The sequence below is a fragment of the Triplophysa dalaica genome, chromosome 16 (genome assembly GCF_015846415.1).
Source record: "Triplophysa dalaica isolate WHDGS20190420 chromosome 16, ASM1584641v1, whole genome shotgun sequence".
NCBI classification, from domain to species: domain Eukaryota; kingdom Metazoa; phylum Chordata; class Actinopteri; order Cypriniformes; family Nemacheilidae; genus Triplophysa; species Triplophysa dalaica.
Window position 1 is genome coordinate 12159045 of NC_079557.1, and position 20663 is coordinate 12179707.

The following is a 20663-nucleotide window of genomic DNA, read 5'->3' on the forward strand; positions in this document are numbered from 1 at the left end:
TACATTTAACAGCGTAGTAAAATAATGGAAAAAAACAGCGCTGAAACAGATATTAAAATTCTAAATTATGGAATTTATTTAGCTTTAAAGAAAACACTGCTGTTCATGCACAGAAAACCAAGAAGGAAGGACACTTGAGTTGACCGTGTGTTCACCAATTACACATCGAACAAAAATCACCACACAGGGCAGATAAATTAGCATGCCTCTTAAAAAGGAGTGAGAGTTTTGTGTCACTATGCAGCAAGGTTAAGTCACAAGAGCGCCCGAACAATCCATCTGTTAATATCAAACCTCCTCCACGTGAAGACGGCAAAACACAATCTGGTAAAAATCATTTTTAACATTTAAATGTTTTTTAACATTTGATCTGCAAATGGCTGCAGATAGAGCTAATATAAGAGATAGTTGTGGTGTCCATCCCGAGCATTTCATAGGTCACTTTTTTTGTACCAATGCCAACATATTGAGGGTTGCATCCACACCTGTCCAACATTGCATTAGGTCATTTTTAAGTTCATTTCCATTCAGTACACTTTTATGCTGTAGGTCATCTGACCAAATGAGCGGTGAGCCAGTAAATGATGATTGGCTGAAAGGCAGCAGAAGCCACAGTAATGTACAAGCGAAAGCGGGGCTTTACACTCGCTCCTGCACCTATGGAGTCTGCTGAGATCGAAGACAAGATCTTCATTTTCAGAGAACGCACCTAGAGAAAAACATATTTGCACAAAAAACTGTTCTCAAAATACATATTGAAGTAAAATTTTTGTTAAATAGACTATGAAAATAACATGTTCATGTTTAGTAAACTATCAAATTCTTTAGTCTGGAATGGTACTTATTATATATAATATATATATACACAATGACAGAATATGTAAGAGATGACAATTTAGTTTCATCCCTCTGAACACATTCAAAAGTTTAAAATAATACACAGATCTTAAACTTCAAGTTTTTAAACTTAAAACAAAAGGCCACACTTTCTAAGGAACCCTAGAAATACTCACAATAAAAAACATCAGGGCGCAAGAAGACCAAGCAAGAGCAACATAGTATCCATCACTACCAAACAGCAATCCACACAATACTGTGAAAATCATCCTACGAAACAGAAAGAAAACAACGAAACCATGATTCCTGCTGCTTAAAAACAACGGACCAGTGTACAAACACAACACAACTATGAAACATACCCCACATATTTGTATCCACTGTAGGCAAGAAGATCAAACGTTGAGAGATCTGTGTGAACTGTGAGCAAGTAAAGACTAAGCAACATTACAAGAACCTCAATGATGATCCAAACCAGAGCTGTGCTTGCACACAACCCCAGAACCTCTGGGCTGAACCTGACAATGAAGAGAAATTAGAACATTATGATGTCGTACAGTAAACTTATGAATGCAACAACTAATACGATTACTGACATGAATGTGTTTATATTACTTTTATGCGTGTATGTGTTATTTTTATTTTGTTCCAACTTTTTAAACTCTTCTCCCCCAAAAATATTTTCACTTACCGTTTTTGAATTCCTAAAGCTATTCCAGCCAGTAAAATATAGGTGATGAAAGACATTGCTAGATGGAAAAAAAACAATTAAAAAAAATCAGCAGTACATAATCATAAAATTATTATGTTTTTTGAGATTATGATTATTTACTAATATTTCTAATAACTGTCAGTAGAGCAATTTATCAGGTTGTTCATAAATAAAAAATGAGAATTACTAGGTATGTAGAGATCTGGAGCATTGACATCATGACGAGGTGTGAGAGGAGTGTCTCTATGATAACGCACTTCCCAGTCCTGATAATAAAAAGCATCATAATATTCAGTGTCAATTGTATTTTTGTTGGCAAAATCTTTTCAATAAATCTGAAACGCATTAATGGGTAATGCAGGATAAATTTGACTTTTAAATCACAGTAACTTTTAGTTACAGTAACCAGACACAGACACATAAGTTTAATATTAAAAAAGATTTAGTATGATTTATTGTCATTGGAAGACCTAAATTGAACTGGTTGAAATTAAACAATTATTTTTTTTAAATCCAAAACCCTTTGAATATATATATACCTGATGTGTATATGGGAACATGAGAAGCAGCAGTTTCTTCATAACATATTTGGTATCAACTGCAAAGAAATACTTCAACTTGTTCATCGACATGAATCGGCTAAACTGCAGAAAAGATAACAGGGAGTACACAATTAATCACACAACAAAACAACCTTAAACTATACAGTAATGTACCTAAAGTGTTAACTGGGTCTGCAACATTATAATAGTTTTGTGCACCTTCTCAACAGGTTAAACATTCCATCTCACCTCTTTGTTTACCATATCCTTGCCTTGATTGGCAAGTGTTGAGCCGTACATCATGGCAGCGTTGGCCATTGGATCTGCAAACAGGTTGCTCACTCCGGGTTCTTGTCCTCCTGTGGCTGCCCCTGTCATATTATAACCTGAATCATAGTAGTTTTGGTTGTTCATGGGTGGAGACCCTGAGCTGGTGTCATCAAAAAGAAGAGGACCTCCGGTAGGTGGAGACGCTCTGGCTCTGGGTTTTGCTGCAGATAAAACAGATATGTACAGAACAGACTTCCAAAGAGAAATGACTGACAAAGTTCTCTCTACAATGTCTCTTGTATATTCACTGTAATCACTATTTGTCGCACACATACCAGGACTAGAACATATGTTTTCATTTTAGCCTTGCTTAGATTTGTCTGTGATGTGGCATCTACTAGTTGCACGTGGTCACGTATTTTACACAAAACGTCATCAAGCGAAGATGTCTGTTGTTCTTTGCATCATACTTTGGTGCCAAACATCTTATAATCATCTAATGCTTTTATAGTACAATATGTCGCCCACATATGTCAGGTAAGTTAAGCACAACAATCTCTTGGCAAGTTGTTTATTACGTACTTGCCCGGTTTCCATGATGTTGAAAATCCATCTTCTCTCCCACTTTGAATAAAAAATATATAAATGGATTAGCTACACAACCACCAAATAAATCTGCAATTCAATATAGTCAATTTCACCACTTATATGTATTGTTCCTGATATCAGCATCAGACCAATAATATACTAGCTTGCTACGTGGCTACACTTAAATATGAGCAACAAAACATGTCAGATTATTCTTAAATGTAGCGTAAAAGTAATCAACATAACATATAATCTTATGTGGATATACGCGATCGGCAGTCATTTAAAATATACGTTTAAAATATTCATTTATAAGTAAATTCGAAGGCTAGCAGCATATACTCACAGGTACACCTTAACCCTTACGCCCACCTCGCTTGCTTTTCATTGGCTGATGAGATATGTGCCTGCGTGGCAGAGAAACGAAACATAACCATTGCATTGGTTAAAACCACGATTACGTGTGGCGCTTCTACGTTATGATTGGCTGTAGACAGAGTCAATCAACAAAGGTACTGCGTATTTTATGAGGTAAAATAAGACAAACTCAGTGCGGTTATTGAGTTCTTGTCCATACGGTAAAGGAAATATAACTGTTTATTTCCTTAAATAATGTCAAGAAATGTCGAGCGTTACAGTGACTTAACTAAACAACAAACAGACACACAAATAGCAAGCAAATTAATACATTTTCAACAGAGGACACAGAAAAAGGTTTGAGTGTAATCATACATTTCAGACCCAAACTTTTGTTGTAATGAAAAGCACTTTACAGGTTCAACTTAATGACAATTCTCTGCGTTTATGTTGTAAAGTGTTAATATTATTATTTCCACGTGTGCTACGACACAATGCATAAACCAAGAAAAAACTGCATGATTTTCATTTTGTGATTTACATTTTCACCACTTTTACAGTATTATTTTAACATTCAATTAAATTTTTCCCACTGGTCACAACCGATGACTTAAAATAGGTCCTGTGTGCATGATTTATATGAGAGCGATGTTATTTATTAATCCAAAGTAGATACTGACATGATGTCGGTATGTTATATTATTATATTATATTATTATACTGTTATTCTTTTCTTCTTTAAAGTTCTACTATTTTCAGTATTTTCAGTATTTTTAACTTTTTTAACTTATTTCACATTGTCATAAACTAGAAATAAATATTAAAATGTTAGAGTAACTGTTTATTCCATCTGTGTTTTCTTTTTCATTTCAAATACATCTACATACAATGCAACATAAAATACATTTTTCTTCACAGCTCTTAAACTAAATTGTAGCCAGTGCAATTAAATGGGTTTTATAAAGACATATTTCTTTTCTTTCTCACTCTGTATGTACTAGCTCTAAATAAAAGAAAACATTCAAACAGACTTAATCCACTTAATTATACTTAATTCCACAGTGTGTGCGAATTATAAGTCCTGTAACTCATTATCTCCCAAAAAAGAACTAGCAACAATTTTGTGATCAATAGAAAGACAGTTTCAAATGTTTTACATATTTGCCATAGGTGTGTGTATTATTTGGGGAGTGCCGTAATTTAGTGTCCATTACATGCAACATTGAGTGCTTGCATCAGTACCAAACCTTCTGGTAACAGCAAATCTAATTAGCTGAGATGCACCTTGTTCGCATGTCAAGGCATGTTCCAGAGGATTGCATGAGGTGTGTCATCACAACATTCCATACTTCTGAGGTCATAATTCACTTAATATTGAACTAATTCTCTGGTTACAACCGGATCTGGCTAGCAGAGATCTTAGATGCAACAGTTATATAATTTGAAAAGATGAAGAAGTAATGACAACGGGAACAGTGACATCTTTCCCAAGGAAGTTGACTAATTCTCAAACACTGTGAGTGAGGAAATATATGATAGCCTATCCAACCCTTGTGGTTTTATTTTTACAAACATTGTTTCACAATCAAAATGTACAGAGTACAATGAAATTTTGAGCAGATAAAAAATTGACTCATAATGATAATGAAAAGAAGCAGACGTTAAAGGTAGAAACAGAGCATGGATAATGGAAATACAATTGAATATTTTTGTTGAATGTAAATACGAAGCTAACATTTCTGTGACAAAAAAAGTATCACTCAAAATATACCAGGGTGCATGTCTAATTACGTTGAATCATTTCCTATTTTATAGCTGTAAAGATGATTTAGCAGTATAGTGTGAACCAGTGAAAAGAGTTGTATGACTTCTCATTCATTCTTGGCATGGTTTCACTCCACAACACTCTAATGTGGTCTCCACTGGAACGTGCTGAAACCTAAGTAGAGTGAAACATCACTTTCGTATTTACTCATCGAACAAGTACTTGAACTGGCAAGCATGACCAATTAAATGTAAAACAAATACTGCTTACTAGATGTTAAGCTAAAACCTGCTGCAAGTGTATGAAAAATGTGTTCAGCAAGTTTTTCAAACTGAAGCACTGAATAATTAAAACAGCAACAAGGTCAGTCTAATGTAAGTTTCGATACAGAGCTGTGATAAAGCAGTTATGACTGGCTTAGTAAAGGAGTTCCCGGAAAAATCCAAATATGGTCATTTGCGTCATCTTCCATGTGACCGTACGTCATTCAATAGGCTGGCAGCACCATTTCCCGTAAATTGGGAGGGGCGAAAACTGTGCGGCCCTTCATCACTTATTTATATTCTCGAGAAGACTGGAAACCAACAGTCTTGTTGTGTCGTAGAAGTTAATTTAACAAATGATAAAAATTTATTTGAACATGTTCTCAGTAGTTGTACGCAATGCGAACGTGGACAGTTACTTCTAAACTCCCCTAAGCGCTCCGTGGTGGATTCTACCGTTTTCCCGCAACAAGGTGGATTTTCAACTCGCTTTTGAATTTAGCTTGAGCTGTCATTGATATAAGGACGAAGGCTCGGTGGCGAAAGCAGACGCAGTTAAGGAACAGTAACCCAGAGAGTTACAGATTTCGTCAACTCACTGTTGTTGGATTATTGAACGGTTAACGGCATACATGTACAACTACGGAAATCTAGGCAGAGGAATCGACCGGACCTTCCCAGATAACAGCTCTGGATCAGGATCGAGCTCTGCGTCCGTCACTAGGTCAACCTCTGTGACATCTCAACAACAACAGGTGAGCATCTTTTATCTTACATATCTCATGAACTTTCATATGTTAGAATTTGAATGTTCTTTTTAAATAAATATTACAAAATGCATTTTTTTTTATGCTTTATACACCTGGACAGGTGTCTGGTATTCCTTTTACCGATAACCAGTTACGTTCATTTACAGTTACAGTAACATTTGAGTTGTACATGACCCACTTATTTGAACAGAACAAAATAGTGAAAATAATTAAGAAAACAATGATGGTGATAATGTGATATAGGTCGGAAAATATATTTATGAGTGTGTTGTGTTTTTTTTTTCCCTCTGTATATTCAAAACAATCTTTTTTATCACAATGATGATGAATACGCAGTAACACATTTACCTGTTCTTTAAAGCAGAAGTATTCTGTGGCAGGATCCAGTCATTTTGTGCCCAGTCTCAATGCTATAACTTCAAACCAGGACCTTCAATGGATGCTTCAGCCCTCTCTTATGGGCACCCCGGGGCCATCCAGGGGACTGCGACCCTCTTACCCCCTTCCACCAAGAGTACCATCCATGAATCCTCAACCCACCCATTCACATCTATCCCGACCAGGTGTTATAAGAGCACCTATAGGGATTGGAAGCTCAACACAAAGCAGACCTGATGACCATGTAAGTAATCAGCCTGTGGGTCTGTTCTTGAATCAAAGGAGTCCTGGTGACTCGTGGCGGCAGACCATGACAGCATGATTTGTCATCACGGTCACCTGTCAGCAGCCGACTTAAGCTGCGCTTGTACTTCTCGACATGACACATTTGAAAACAAAAGTGTGCAAGAATCAGAGAATGTGTAATGTACTGTTGTGAGTCGGTAGGGTGAATACATGACCTGGTTGTACTTAAAGTACATCTTACTGATACCTGTAGGGCGTGTAGGGCGTCTCAATTAAGCTTGTTTGGGAGAATGAGTGAAGTATTTAGCTGTAAATGTTAATTGGGTATATGTATGAACAGGACATACATATTATAGGCGCTATTTCCAAAATTTTATTTGAGGAGACATGACAGATGCTCATCCAATATTAACCCGTGAAATTTGTCTGACTCATTCATCCAAGTCTTGGGCACTATAGGGGTGACACAATAAAACAGGAAACGGGATATCATGTGATTCACTGGAGTAGAATCATATGACTCATACCTGAGTCACTCGGGTGTTTGCAGGTGATTCATCAAAATTAGAGCAGAAAACTGCACATGATGCACGCATGAAGTTAACAACCCAATCAACTTAATTAACCAAATAGCCGATCAATAAAATGATAAGAAAGTATTTACAGAAAGAAATGAGAATTTAAAATTGCCTGATGCATTTAAAGCTAAATAAAAAATCACATCCACTAGATGGCAGTATTTCCACAATATTATATGCTATTTAAAATGTCAGCTAAGCAGTTGTGTTTTTAAAGTCAGGTTTAATAATCCAATGTATATTTTATTACATATGTCAAAGTGGTCATTGTAAATCCATTGTAAACCTTGTTTTATCAGCTATCTCACGAGGAGCTTGAGAGGCGCAGAATTAGAAGAGAACGAAACAAAATGGCTGCGGCCAAGTGCAGGAATCGTCGACGGGAACTGACCGACACATTGCAGAGTGTAAGTTTATCCTCTCTCTTCATGTACACTGTGGTCACAACTGAGAACAATTTAATGAAAAGTAAAATCAAAACCCTGGACCTAAATTAAATTCATAATCTCTTCCTTCCAGGAAACTGACCAGCTGGAGGATGAAAAATCACATCTGCAGAAGGAGATCGATAATCTTCAGAAGGAAAAAGAGAAGCTAGAATTGGTACTCGAGGCCCACAGACCCATCTGCAAAGTCCAGGACTCGGACTCTGATTCTGACTGCAACGCTGACCTCCCTGGCCTTAGTGGAATCAAGATCGAGCCCGTGGACCCAGATCTTCCCGGACCTTCTGGAAAATCAAAAAGTCACATTAAGCCTTATAAACCCAAGCCCAAAATAACCATCCCGCCTCCACCTTCTGTTGCCAGCGCACCCATGGAATCTGAGCCTCTTCATACCCCTATCCTCATCTCTACTCCTTCTCTTACTCCTTTTACAGCCAGTCTGATGTTCAGCTATCCCTCTTCTTCACTAGATACCAGCTCTGCCGCTTCATCTCACATATCTGCCTCTCAGCAAGGTATCAGCCACACTCAAAACCCGCAGCCGTGTAGCATTGCTCACCGTCGTAGCAGCAGCAGTGGCGATCAGTCAGATCATTCTCTTAATTCACCAACCATCCTCACCCTTTGATAACTCATCTGCTACATGTGAAACAAGTGTTTTAGTTGTCCATAAGTGTCCTTACTGGCTAACTAAGTACAACAATTAATGATTGAACGGTATTGTGTTTGATTTCAATAATAGGAATAATGAACACAAATGCAATATAAGAGGCGCACATAAGTTAAATGTAAAACGTATCTTGTGAAAGAATGATCTGACCAATGGCGGATGGAGAGAATTGCCAGGAAGCTTGGTTTGGTGATGATAGTGGCGGAGAAATTTTCCTCTTAACCTTTCAGACATGAATATGTTTTGTAAAGTTAGATGTGAAGGAATGTTTCATGTGGTGTGAAAGACTGAAAGCATTTCATCACTGTCCTGTTATGTAACACAGGAAGAATGACTGACTTTAAAGGCCTTAAAATTTGACTGTATTAGCATTCATAATAGTATTATTGGAATATCCATTTACTTCACATATTTATTTCATATAGATTGGTGGTGGTACTGTTCCAGTAAAATGTCTGGCCTGGAAGTAAGCTGTTTAGTGTTTGCTGTGGGAACTAGTTAGTTTTTGTAAGCACAATCCAGATCTATCAGTATCCGTCTCTTCAGGAAGGGATGTGATTTGTGTACTTTGGCTAAGCAGAAGTGTGTTCCAAACAGAAAGTTATTTATTGTTTTTTACAAATAAAGAAATGGCAGAGCCACAATTAGAGACAGTATAATAGTATAAACAGAATAAAATTATTTTTGTTTTGTTACTCAATGTTTTTAAATAATACGAAGTTATACATATTGTTAATAAGCTAGTTCTAATGAAACTGCAGGGAAACTGCACTCTACCTGTTTTCAACATAACACTGGGAATGTGCACTTCAATGAGTTTCCCGTTACACTGGTTGCATAGTTACATGTTAACTGAAAATGTTACTCCACATCACAGTACAGCAAAGTTGTATTATGTTCACAGGCCAGTATAGGTAATCTATTAAGATCTACACTTTATGCTAAACAAAGTACACTTTGTTAGACTCTACCAAGGCTTGACCACAAAGTATAGATTTGTATTTATTTTTGAAAACAGTGTATTTTTTAAATGATACTTTATACTGATATGTTTGTTCTTTCATATTGAGGACTGTTTCATGCTATTTATTGTCTAATAAACAGTCACTGAAAGTATGTGCTGCTAATGGAATCATTTGCATGAACGGTGTACTTCTGTGCTATTTTCTTAACTACTTGGGTGCCTTGACAGTAGGGTTTTCATTCATTTGTATGAAAAAAGACGCAGTAATACGTGGCACCTAAAGAGACTGCATTGGTTACTAAATTTCAATGGGAAAACAGATGAATAATAAGGCATAACTAAAGAACATATTGGAAAGTGAGTCCTACTCAAAACACTTTGTGCGAAGAGGAAGAAGGAGCAAGCGCACTGTTTCCTCCTAGGATGTCCTGATGACATCACTGAAACTTAGAAAGTCAAATACTGCACAGATTTGCCTTCTGAATGAAACAAGATGCCAAACTTCTAGACTGTCATATCCCCAGCAGTGTCGATATTTATTGGATATACAGCCGTGGAAAAAGTTAAGAGACCTTTTAAAAGACCATTTTCAGTTTTTCTGAATTTACTATTTATAGCCATGTGTTTAGGAAAATTGGTTCTTTTGGTTTCATTCTGTGAAGTTCTAACAATCTTTCTCGTAAATTTTAAATAAAAATATTGTTTCTGTTTGCATTTATTTGCAGAAAATGAAAACTGGAGAAACTGATCAAAATAAACGTAAAGATGCTCTGCTCATTGAAATTATGTTGTCTGTTTGGTGCTAGAAAGTCATCTGATGGGGCAAACTTAAAATGATTCATCTTTCCTTGGCACGACAGACATGATATCATTTAAGGATGGACGCTTATCAGCATACACTCTGGAATTCAAGAACGCAATGAAATAAATTACAGATAAATGGCCTGGAGAAGAGAAGAATGTATCAAACACAACAAACAGGCAGAAGCAGTTGAGGGAACTTCCTAAAATAGAGAGCAAATGAGAAAAACATGATGACCGTTTTTCTTCACAATGAGTCTTCTGTTATCGTTCTGATTTCAAGTGAGTCACTTGGAGGTGACTCTGAGAACATGAGTTTGTGCTGGGTGAACCAGCAAGCACATGGTCTGGTGAAAGGATCTCTGTTTGCCCTGCGGGTTGAAAGTATTACTGTTGTTACAGTATTCTAAAAATAATCTAATGGAGTTCAGGTGTAGTGTTGTATTATCTGACTACGAATTTTCCTTCTACATGTAGAATGAAAGATACACACAAAGAAATTGGTGTCTCAGTCAAGTGTATTTAAAGCTATGTCCTTCATTCCGAGCATAGCCTTAAACAAAGCAAAGGCTAGTAAATCAGAGAACTGGGTCTGGTCTAAACCATTAGAATCTGAAGTCATTGAAATAATACTGGTCATGATATGATTTAAACATATACAACAGAGGAATCTTATGTAGAAGGGGTTTTGTAGTATGCAACAAATACAAGAAATCCAACAAAAGTTGACTATAATAGCAATACCTATCACAATATTTTAAAACTAATTACATATGTGTCAATGTTGTCCTGTCCCAACATCGGTGTGTCATGTAAAGATGTTAAAAGTAACAGTTCAACACAAAAAGCTTTGTACAGTACAGCTGTGTTATGCCATAAGGTAGGGTTAACGCGAAATGTTTTGTTAAGTGGAGCACACATCACTACATCTAGTCAATTAAATTGTCCAGTTCAAAACAAACAAACAAAAAAAAATCCATACAGTAAAAAAGTGTTAATAACGTGCATTTCCAGTGAATCACTGTCGGGCCTCCAAAATACAGCCATCATTTACATCTTAATACACAAAAATCAATCTGATCTGCTTGCAATAGAGGCTTTGCACAATCCTTTGATACTTCTGCATCGCTGAAAATGATTCAGTGCTTTAGTAAATGATCTTAAACAGACCACTACATAGTATATATGGCTCTAATCGGTTTAAAAATGTGAATCTTTAAAGATTCAGGATTTATTTCAGCCCTGTCGTAGTGCATCATTAGGAGAAACATCAGCCCGTGAACAGATCAGTGCACAGTTAAACCTGGTTAAAGTTAGCAGTATGGTTAGTTTCTCCCAATGTTGTTTAAAATGTTAACCTTGAAACCTATTTTCCTACAGCCTATAAGAGATGAGTGAAACTCTTCCAGCAATAAACATACATTCAAATAATGGTACTTATATTATAAATGGCATTGATTAGGTCAAGAAATCCTATTTGGCAAGCAATACTGTTAAAATACATACATATACATTTAGGCCCAGTTTCACAGAGTTTATGCCTGGACTATGCCTTAGTTGAATTAAGATATTTAATTTGCTTTTACAAAAATGCCTTAGACAAAAACTATGGCACTAACATATCTTAAGATATTTCTGGGCGAGCTATATTCAGTTATGACAGGTCAAACGTTAAGTTTAGTCTGGGACTAGCCGCCTTGTCAGTGAAACCGGGTCATAATGTACAGTATATGTATTAATTAGTCTATCAAATTGCAGATTTCTGTGAAAGTGTGAAGCTTAAAACTACTTTCGTTCTGCTTGCCAACCTAAGGACATTTTGCTGTAAAGGTGACCAACTATAAAATGCAATTGATGAAACGTATGGCATCAAAAGGCCATGAGTAAACTAGCCTACGTCATGTCTATTTCCACTGAAATAGCTGAGATGCCGTTTCAGAAAATGTAAACTACTTCGCCTCTCTGAGTTTGCAGACGTACAGTCAGTTTCAGCATAAAAAGAGAAGGTTAAAGTGGTATGGCTGTGCTCCACTCCCTCAGTCCGGTGAACACACCAAGTGCAGTTGGTCTGGACTTCCCACACTCCCAGTGCTCGAGCTCCCATCACCCAAGTCTCGGGAAACCATACACGGTATGTTGAGATCCGTAGAGCCACCCGGGCTGGAATCACTTCTGCTCACGCACTCTTCCTCGAGCACCAAACACAGTTCCTTCAGATCCAGATTCTCCTTCACCAGGCCGTCTTGCATCCGCTCCAGATCGGCGAGTTTCTTGAGGTATCCGCCGAGGTCCTCTCGCATCACTTTGGCCGCGTGATTGCCGAAGAGTTGCCACTCTCGCGCGAGCTTCTTCACTTTCAGGCGGTCGTCGTCCAAAAAGCAGCACAAATCTCTCAGTTCTTGGTTCTCCTCTTGAAGCCGCTGGTTGATGGTTTTGAGTTCCCTGATTTCGAGCAGATGTCCCTGCAGTTGTTTATTGACCTCTTTGATCAATCGACCGCGCTGAATCAGAGCTGACATCTTTTCTGATTCTTCCCTGCGCAGTCGGTTCACGAGTTCCTCCTTCGAGCACGCCAGCAAGTCCTCATCAGACATCTTAGACAGCTCCCGGTTCAATACTTCACTGTCGCTCCCCATTCTGTACAAAAAGTCACCGGTAATACGCCCAAAAAAATGCCAGGAGTTTAATATGACAGCGGATGCACCATCTGTTATCTTGTCGGTCGTATGAGGCACATGGGATGTCAATCGCTTTCAATTGATCGCAGCATTCCTCATCCAGGCACGAGCAGAACGGTGCATTTTCTCTATATAAAGGAGGAAAAATACAACGCACAATTCTTTGTAACGGACCTTTCCACCATTTTGCACGATATAAACATCAAAGTCGGTACCAGATGAAACCCTAAACAGGCCTACCTCTCTCCTCGCGCATTAAAACGTAACCGCCGACATTAATTTCGCATCCATGCAACATAAATTCGTATAATTTCACGATTTATAGAAGCAGGATCGCATTGGTTCCTCCTCTTGTGTTCCTCACATCAGCACAGAGGTTTAAAATAATCCTCGTGCAGCATCTCTTCTGTATTATCAGGGATCACAATGTCCGCGCTTTTATCGTTCCTCTCTTGGCTCGGTCTCTGTCCGCCCTAAAGCCTGCCAATGCATTCTCTTCGATAACCTCAATTATTTTCGACTTGATAAAAAAATCTCGGAATCTCAAAATAAACGATGTTTGGAAAAGGCGTTGTAAACACGCAAAAATAAATAAATAAGAGTCGCAATATAGGGCAGCCTGGTTGTGTCGCTACCTGCGATTGGTCGGTTTTATAAAGTCAAAGACATCGGAAAATCCAAAACAACGAGGTTGAAATGTTTGTTAAAAGACGGCGTACTTCGTGCTTAATTCCTGAGGAATTCGTGGTGATTTTCCTTGAGATTAAGTGTTTCCTTTGGCGATGGTGGTGGTTGGGGAGGCAGTGATGTCTTCCCCATCTCCTGCTCTCCTCCCCTTTCTCTCCTGTGCACCCCTCCCCTCTTCCCTTACAGTAAAAATACGCACTTTTCTGTAGATCAGGGAGTTTCCCACATAATTAAAAACAAAGCAACACATATTCTGTTTCTGATCTTTAAAGCTTTGTGAGATACTTCTAATACAATGATGGTACATAGTTGATGCCATTGATGTTTGGATCGTAAAACAACCTGGATAAAGTTTTAACATGTCCAGGATGAGACGGCATGCACAATGGTCACACACAAAACGAACGGAAACCGGTACAAAAGGCTTTTCTGTGCTTTAACCAATGGTATTTAGCCACATCCTTCCGGCCAGCACTTCAGCACAATTGCTAACACGAGGCCGTAACAATGTGGGGTGTTAACCGTGGCCAGGGGTGAGAGGGGGGTTGCTGGACTGAGAATGAAAACAGGCCAGAGTTTAGGATAAATGAGAGGGAGGGTTAAACGATAGCATGCAAGGCACTGGGGGAGAGGCGTGGAACAAAAAGAGTGTGTCAAAAATACACACATGATCTTCTGTGGTTTTAGTGAGAGTTAATTGCAATCTGGATGGGAAAAGTTTGGGATTTTATAAGATTCAACCTTTACCCGGAAGATTATGGAAGTATACTAACATTGAAATGTGTTTATTTAAGACTCACTTGTAAATGCATCTGCGATTAATACAAATCCCTTTGCCATGCAGTGACTGAAGCACACTATGTGATGTAATAACATGTCCAAAAATATTACATTATGATATATTAGTTAGCCCTTTTGGGAATGTAGTTTTTAAATGTGCAGTGATTTGTCATAATGAGAAATAAGAATTCTTTTTTCAAACCTTTGCATGTCTTACTAAGGCAGTATATTACTGAAAAAGAGGACATTTCCCCTAGATACTGCTCAAAGGCACAGTACAGTACTTACAGTAAATTGATCTCATTAACTCTTCAGTTTCAAGACACATGGATTAAAACGGTAAGCATTTTGTTCTCTAATCACATACTACTGACACCATTACAGTGTATTAAGTGTATTCTCACTTCACCTATGAACTTTAACATCATTTGATCTGTTAAATGATAAATAATCTTTTTATACTCAAAACTTCTTCAGAAATATTACATATTAGCTTTAATAAATGTCTGCACGATTCTGTGCTGTCACTAATAACACTTTTCAGGAAGTATCCCTACTGTGCCATCTCCAAAAAGTATGGTGCAAAATTTTACAAACCGCTTCTTTCATTCTGAAACCTTGGATCTCCATATTTTGTCATTTTTAGTTGTTGCCATAAATAATTGTTATTAGTCCCCCTTAATTTTTGCAACTGGGTTTTGCAAATATCTAACCCATACAATTATTTAAAAGTGCTTTTCCTTTAATATCATGTCGGGTTCTCGAAAAACACTTATTTAACAAAGAAAACACTTTCTTAATTTTATGAGATCTGAGAGATGTTTTTGGATTTTGTTAAGGACGGAAATATCGAAGAAGTACTTGATGTGTGACACTTTCATATAAGTTGAATTATTATAAAGGGTATAATAAACTGGGTTAGATATACTTCCTTGCGAATCTGCTGAATATTTTTAGTTATTAGTTTGCTGTTTTTTCTCTCTCTCTCATTTCTGTCTTAAACTCAAACATGTTATACAAAAAAGTGCTTTCCACTTTGAAAACACAGTATTTAATACTCAAAAAGTACTGTGATTTCTTCTTTATCCTGAAAACAGCAAATTAGACATTTTTTTTCAGAATTTGAAGGTTTCAGAAGGAAAGCAACAAAATAAATATTTCCAGTTAAAAGGTTGTGACGATCAAATTTTTACAATTGAAAAATACAATAATAAAATGAATTACATAATAATGTAAAGTATTATCTCACACTGTAATATAGTATATTAAAATATAAAACATTATTAAAATACATATATCATTATAATCCCATATATGTGAGAGCTCAGAGCTTTTCTACCATAACGGCAATAACATGCAGTAACATACAGTCACGTGAATGTGACGCAATATGACTGCGGCATACACCCGGAAGTAGTAACGATTTCGCGCTGTTGCTGGATGTGAGCTAATGTCTGGATATGACAGCTTGTAACGATTTATGGGATGCTAAAACTGTATGGTCATCCCGACATAGCGATTAATTTATTGGTAACCATTTCGATACATACTTACATTTGTCATGAGCAACTGCTTTTATATAACGTTAGATAGTAACAGAGCTAATCTTGTGACATCTTAAGTTCATTTTGTGGTTATAAACACGTCGTCGCAGTTTGTGACGTTTGTGTCTGGTGTGTCCACATCGGGTTTTATAATAATAGTTACAAACTGCATCGTAATGTTGTATGTCTGTGTTATGAGAGGTATGCTGGTTAAGGCTGCTAATTTAAAAGCTGTTGGTTTGTTTCAGAGAAGGAACAGTCAGTCTTCTACTATAATTTTAATGTCGAATAGTGAGTGTTTTAATCCTATGTTGTCTTAACAGCTTTGTAAATCACACCTACACTGATGTCAAGATGTCTGTGGAACTGGATGTATTTGTTGGAAACACCACCATTATGGACAAAGAGGTGTATCAACTGTGGCTGAATGGATATACAGGTAGAAAATGCTAATATGATCACGAGCTACTGTACTGTCAAATATTAGTAAAATAGAAATATGTTTCTGACATCACAAGTTATTTATGATGTGTTTGCACTCTTAGTGAATGATGCTGTGAAAGTGCGGATAGATGGCGGCATAATGGAGGAGTGTGAGGCGAGTGTAGAAGTCTTGCTCAGTGACACTATGGACCAGTACAGAACTTTCCAGATGTGTGAGAGGCTTTTGCATCACCCAGCTAAACTAGCCAATCAGATTATCTTCCAGATACCACCAGACCGACAAGCCATGCTCATTGAAAGGTGTGCACTGTTATGTGCCTTAACATTGGCTTTGGTTAAGTTTCAATGTATCAAGCTCAATTAATTTGCATCGTCTTTGGAAGGTATTATGCTTTTGATGATGCGTTTGCTCGAGAGGTCCTTGGAAAGAAGCTGTCCAAGGGTACAAAGAAAGATCTGGATGATGTCAGTGCAAAGACAAACATTACGCTGAAGAGCTGCAGGAGACAGGTAGGCAGAATCAAAAGAATCAAAAGACTCAATGGAATGATGCATTTCTCTTCTTCAACTGAACATTATGCCTATGTCCACAGTTTGATAACTTTAAGCGAGTGTTCAAAGTGGTGGAGGAACTCAAGGGCCCTCTGGTGGAAAACATAAGGCAACACTTTCTGCTGCCTGACCAGTTAGCAAGGTAAAATATGAACATGAATTGCTTAAATTATTTTGCTTCGGTTTTAATCTTTGTTTGGAAATACATTTAATGGCTTTTTATATGAATGCCTTTAGAAAGTTCAATATCCGATGGCTTCAATGCTGATAAAGCGCTTTTTCTTTTGTTGAACAATCCTGCCAATGTGTCCTGCAGGGACTATGCTGCGGTAGTGTTCTTTGCCAATAACCGCTTTGAGACGGGTAAGAAAAAGTTGCAGTATCTCACTTTCCAAGACTTTGCCCTCTGTGCTGGTCAGCTTATCAACAACTGGACAGTAGGAGCTGTGGGTAAGACTGATTGAGAATTTCATTTAAAACGCATTAGATTTATTCCTTTGCCCTCTGGAATACTACATTTGGATTGTTGTATCATTGATCTGTCAATTTCTTGTTAAGACTGCTAAAGTGTATTGTTGTGAATGAAAAAAATAAAATTCTGCCATGAAAAATAAACATTTATTAGTACCATATCACTAAGACTTGAAAGGGTAATTGGTATATAGCTTCCAATTGTTTTTAAAGTTTAAACTTATTGAATTTGGCAGCTTCTCTATTGTTAATTCTCAATGGAAGCAGATTACCCTCTGGATATTTGCATAGTTTTTTCGTATCCTGAAATTTCTGACATACAACTCATTTAGGATATTGAATTTTGCATGCAAAAATTGTATTTAGTATAGATTTAGGCCATCAGACACAGTATACGTATATACCGTTAAAGGACCCCTCCATATAATGTCAGAACCCAGATCTTTCTTTATGGATTTATTAATAATGATCACCTGACTGCACATACTCAATTATCCCTTTAGTGCCACATATATAAGTTTTGAAAAAAGCCTTGCCTGTTTTGGGGCATCTAGCCCATATGGTTTAACGATGGATGACGTCAGCCTGACAACCTGTGTAGTTATGTCATAGATTAAACAAATCAAATGTGCTCAGATCTACCCTTTCAAACGGCATTAAATCGTTTCTTTAGATAACATGATGGAAGACATGGATGTTGATCTGGACAAGGAATTCCTTCAAGACCTCAAAGAACTCAAAATTCTAATCACAGACAAAGATCTTTTAGATCAGCACAAGAGGTTTGTTTTCGGCAGTGAGTGTGTGAAATTTATGGTTCTGAATAAATCTCTAAAAATCGCAGTGCGTGATGACTCCCTCCATCTAAACCTTCTTGTCTACACAGTTTAGTGTGTACTGCTCTGCGGGGGAAAACCAATGTCTTTACTGAGATGGAAGCCAATTTTAAGGTCAGCATCTGTCATCTGAAATCAAGCATTTTGTAGTCTGCATTTCACACCAAACATTATTCGTACTGTGTATATGGCGTAATATACATTTCTCTGTACCTTTTTTCAAAACATCTGCTGTAGAATCTCTCAAGGGGCCTTGTAAATATTGCTGCCAAATTAATCAATGCAAAAGATGTCCGTGATTTCTTCATTGACCTTGTTGAAAAGGTAAATGCAGTTTGAAATCTGAATTCTGAGTAAATGTAGTTTGAAATCGCAATCTGAAGTTGCCAGGAGGTCTTAATTGCTTGTTTTTGTTTTACAGTTTATTGAACCTTGTCGCTCCGACAGATGGACATCAATAGACGTGAACCTTTACCTTACCCATTATACTAACTCTGCACATATACTTGACACTTTCAAGTAAGTTTTACTGTGGTGATACACAGTTTCTGAAAACTTGTTATGATGAAATTCTCTTTGTAACCATTAGGGGACATTGTGTGTTATGCATACTGCTTTATGTAGTCAGATTTGTTTCCTGTCCAGACATTTAAGTGGTTGAACCACTGAGGAATGTGGTTTTGTGTTTACACAGGCCAAATCATGACACCCAAAATTGCTTAGAAAGATGTATTTATTTTAACCTGTATGAAGTAAGACTTTATTATGAAACAAAATTTCAGATATGGTGGCAAAAACATATTGCACAAGAATAGAAATGATGGTATGACGAAACAGAATACAGTCTTTTACAATCTCTCTCTTTCTCTCTCTCAGGCACCATGGTGTGTGGACTAGATATATGGGAGTAATCAAAAGTTGCATCCTTAAAATGTACCACGAGTAAAGAATCTCCCTTTACACAATTTCTCTTCATTTCCTCTCTTTGTGATGCGGTCTGGCGTCTGATGTCTTAATTGTCTTTAATTCCCCTGTTTATCATCTTCTTTCTTTAATCCCTTCCCAAATATGTCCCCCCACCAGCTGTCCATCTCATCACCTCCCTACCCTTTTCCTTTATCCTTTTTCATTCTTTCACCCCTTGGCCTCCTGAAGTATATGACTTGCAAATAAACACAGCATGCTTTCCACAGACACTGTCTGCATAGTGTCTTGTTTTAAAACTCTGCTGTGTGTGGGTTTTACTGCTCCAAAACCCATTGACAAAACATGGTAAATGTGTTAATGACTTTGTATTGACGCCATTCTTTGACTTTAATTTGTTTCTTTTTTAGATTAAAGGAATTTACCTTATGTGTGTGTATACATATATATATATATATAAACAATATTGATTTTTAGTATTTATTATTAAAAGTAAAAAAAAGAAAATGCTTTCATTAATTACATTGATTAAAACCAATTTATGCATTTTTTAGTGAACACAAAAATTTTAAGTTGCCTCAATCGACCTTTTTCACGAGCCTCTGATGAGGCGTTCAACGGTCTTCACCTGCATTAATCTACAAAAGTTTTTTATATTTTCATTAAAAAAAATGTTTATAACACCATACTTTCTACTATATTACCATTGCATCAAATTCCAAAAAAATTGTAACGCTACTGCGAGGTGGTTTCTTATACAGCGTCTATGGAAGTCACTGTAAATTTCATCCTCTCTTTTGACTGAAGTTTTAGACTTAATTAGTAAAGTAAAGTAGTGAGAACATTACCGTTGAGTTTTTCTTTTGCTAACTGAGCAAATGAGAATGCAAAGAATATATTTGTGGCTATTTCCCATTCACCGCCATAGAAGTTTACCCAACTATGATGACTTCTGCTGTTGATAAACCAGGAAATGTGAAAACGGTCCCTTTCTATACAAGAAAATTCCTGACGTGAAATTTCTGATGACAGTGATCTCTCTTCTACTGTATACAGAAAATGGCTGCCTCAAAATTCTGTTATAAATAGGGCCATATAAAAAAAGTCACACTGGTTTTGAGGATGAGTACACGATGATAGCTTAAATTTTCCTTTTTTTGGTGAAATGACTAACCCAAACATGACAAGTGATGTTGTGTTTCGAACATGTGAGCCTATTGTAGATTGTGGTGTCATGGACCTAAGCACGTCTTGACCCATCTGGCTTGAACCAGAACAAGTGGGTGGATGACACACTGATGGGTGCAAGTCTGTGTGTGGACCCACGGGGGGCTGGAAAACGGTAGGGGTGAACAATTTATTGGGCCTTGGTGCCATAATGTGTGTTTTGGCAGTAACAATTTGTAATGACAGCTGTCAGCCTCACCACACCACCCAGGCTTTTTGGGACAAGTGTTGGAATAGCAAGCAGATTGCTTTAGCCTTTTGTGGTTTTTGATGAAATTGGAATGTCATGCCTCCAACACCAGAATTTGCAATCTTTTCACATGCCAACTGTTT

At 37.2% G+C, this 20663-nt stretch overlaps 4 protein-coding genes across 5 annotated transcripts; 2 read left to right on the plus strand and 2 right to left on the minus strand.

Moving 5' to 3' along the window:
- Positions 1-52: 52 nt before the first annotated feature.
- On the minus strand, positions 53-3356 carry yif1a (Yip1 interacting factor homolog A (S. cerevisiae)). The gene is made up of 9 exons (XM_056769981.1): positions 3296-3356; positions 2944-2985; positions 2341-2582; positions 2089-2193; positions 1737-1815; positions 1529-1586; positions 1200-1355; positions 1014-1107; positions 53-709 (listed from the first exon to the last, which is right to left on the minus strand). The coding sequence occupies exons 2-9, from the start codon at positions 2972-2974 to the stop codon at positions 551-553; spliced, it is 924 nt and encodes a 307-aa protein (XP_056625959.1). The 5' UTR covers positions 2975-2985; positions 3296-3356; the 3' UTR covers positions 53-550.
- Positions 3357-5627: 2271 nt separating this feature from the next.
- fosl1a (FOS like 1, AP-1 transcription factor subunit a) lies at positions 5628-9538 on the plus strand. 2 transcript variants are annotated; one of them, XM_056769978.1, is made up of 4 exons: positions 5628-6089; positions 6466-6726; positions 7606-7713; positions 7826-9538. In XM_056769978.1, exons 1-4 carry the CDS (start codon positions 5967-5969, stop codon positions 8378-8380), a joined length of 1047 nt encoding a protein of 348 aa, XP_056625956.1. In that variant the 5' UTR covers positions 5628-5966; the 3' UTR covers positions 8381-9538. The 2 variants fall into 2 exon arrangements, with proteins under 2 accessions (XP_056625956.1, XP_056625957.1); XM_056769979.1 differs by having other exon boundaries at positions 5629-6089; positions 6469-6726.
- Positions 9539-10687: 1149 nt separating this feature from the next.
- On the minus strand, positions 10688-13689 carry ccdc85b (coiled-coil domain containing 85B). Its single transcript, XM_056769982.1, has 2 exons — positions 13106-13689; positions 10688-12993 (listed from the first exon to the last, which is right to left on the minus strand). Exon 2 carries the CDS (start codon positions 12821-12823, stop codon positions 12224-12226), a length of 600 nt encoding a protein of 199 aa, XP_056625960.1. The 5' UTR covers positions 12824-12993; positions 13106-13689; the 3' UTR covers positions 10688-12223.
- A 2049-nt stretch (positions 13690-15738) lies between these two features.
- On the plus strand, positions 15739-19373 carry fibpa (fibroblast growth factor (acidic) intracellular binding protein a). Its single transcript, XM_056769977.1, has 11 exons — positions 15739-15862; positions 16200-16315; positions 16422-16620; positions 16704-16830; positions 16914-17014; positions 17189-17322; positions 18017-18125; positions 18230-18293; positions 18417-18503; positions 18601-18698; positions 19056-19373. Exons 2-11 carry the CDS (start codon positions 16231-16233, stop codon positions 19123-19125), a joined length of 1074 nt encoding a protein of 357 aa, XP_056625955.1. The 5' UTR covers positions 15739-15862; positions 16200-16230; the 3' UTR covers positions 19126-19373.
- Positions 19374-20663: the final 1290 nt, after the last annotated feature.

Coding starts and splice junctions, on each gene's coding strand:
- fosl1a (XM_056769978.1), top strand. CDS start 5,967: ATGTACAACTACGGAAATCTAGGCAGAGGAATCGACCGGACCTTCCCA. Junction 6,090..6,465: donor TGACATCTCAACAACAACAG/GTGAGCATCTTT, acceptor TGTTCTTTAAAG/CAGAAGTATTCTGTGGCAGG. Junction 6,727..7,605: donor AAAGCAGACCTGATGACCAT/GTAAGTAATCAG, acceptor TTGTTTTATCAG/CTATCTCACGAGGAGCTTGA.
- yif1a (XM_056769981.1), bottom strand. CDS start 2,974: ATGGATTTTCAACATCATGGAAACCGGGCAA. Junction 1,356..1,528: donor GCTTTAGGAATTCAAAAACG/GTAAGTGAAAAT, acceptor CTTCATTGTCAG/GTTCAGCCCAGAGGTTCTGG. Junction 1,108..1,199: donor AGTGGATACAAATATGTGGG/GTATGTTTCATA, acceptor TCTGTTTCGTAG/GATGATTTTCACAGTATTGT.
- fibpa (XM_056769977.1), top strand. CDS start 16,231: ATGTCTGTGGAACTGGATGTATTTGTTGGAAACACCACCATTATGGAC. Junction 18,294..18,416: donor AGATGGAAGCCAATTTTAAG/GTCAGCATCTGT, acceptor CATCTGCTGTAG/AATCTCTCAAGGGGCCTTGT. Junction 18,504..18,600: donor TCATTGACCTTGTTGAAAAG/GTAAATGCAGTT, acceptor TTTGTTTTACAG/TTTATTGAACCTTGTCGCTC.
- ccdc85b (XM_056769982.1), bottom strand. CDS start 12,823: ATGGGGAGCGACAGTGAAGTATTGAACCGGGAGCTGTCTAAGATGTCT.